Source organism: Penaeus monodon, chromosome 30, assembly GCF_015228065.2.
Source record: "Penaeus monodon isolate SGIC_2016 chromosome 30, NSTDA_Pmon_1, whole genome shotgun sequence".
In the NCBI taxonomy this organism is placed as follows: domain Eukaryota; kingdom Metazoa; phylum Arthropoda; class Malacostraca; order Decapoda; family Penaeidae; genus Penaeus; species Penaeus monodon.
In genome coordinates, this window is record NC_051415.1 from 4,589,660 (window position 1) to 4,590,084 (window position 425).

General features: G+C 36.7%; 1 protein-coding gene across 1 annotated transcript in view; it reads right to left on the minus strand.

The window, feature by feature from the left end:
* LOC119592483 overlaps positions 1-425 on the minus strand; it is a gene marked incomplete in the record, with an annotated part of 33,525 nt that overhangs the window by 5,238 nt on the left and 27,862 nt on the right. Inside the window, 1 exon segment of the mRNA XM_037941315.1 lies at positions 12-144. Coding sequence (XP_037797243.1) covers positions 12-144 — 133 coding nt within the window.

Genomic DNA, 425 nt, shown 5'->3' on the forward strand with positions numbered 1-425 from the left:
CACACACACACCTTGAGAAGCCAATGAAAATGGGATCTCGCTTGACTCATGTAGTTATCGTCGACTTCCACGACCGGAGGAAATTCTTCAGTTGTCACGAGCACTTTGTCCTCGCAGTATATTAAACACGCTAGGTAGGACCCTCTGTTAGAGAAAGAAAAGGCAGACTGAAGTAATCTTTCGCGGATTGTGGATAAAGAGAAGAAAAGAAAAAAATTGTGAAGGATGAGAGAGGTGGGGGAAAAATGCGTGTTTAAGGTTATTGGTATTTGTTTCCGGGAGAGGAAACACTAAAAAGGGTGAAAAAAATGGAAAAAAAGCTCAGTCACTTTAAATTTCTAAATTCTAAAACATATATGAATATAGACAGATATAGATATTTTTAAAAAAATACATCCTTAAGGTTATTATTATCTTTTTCCAGG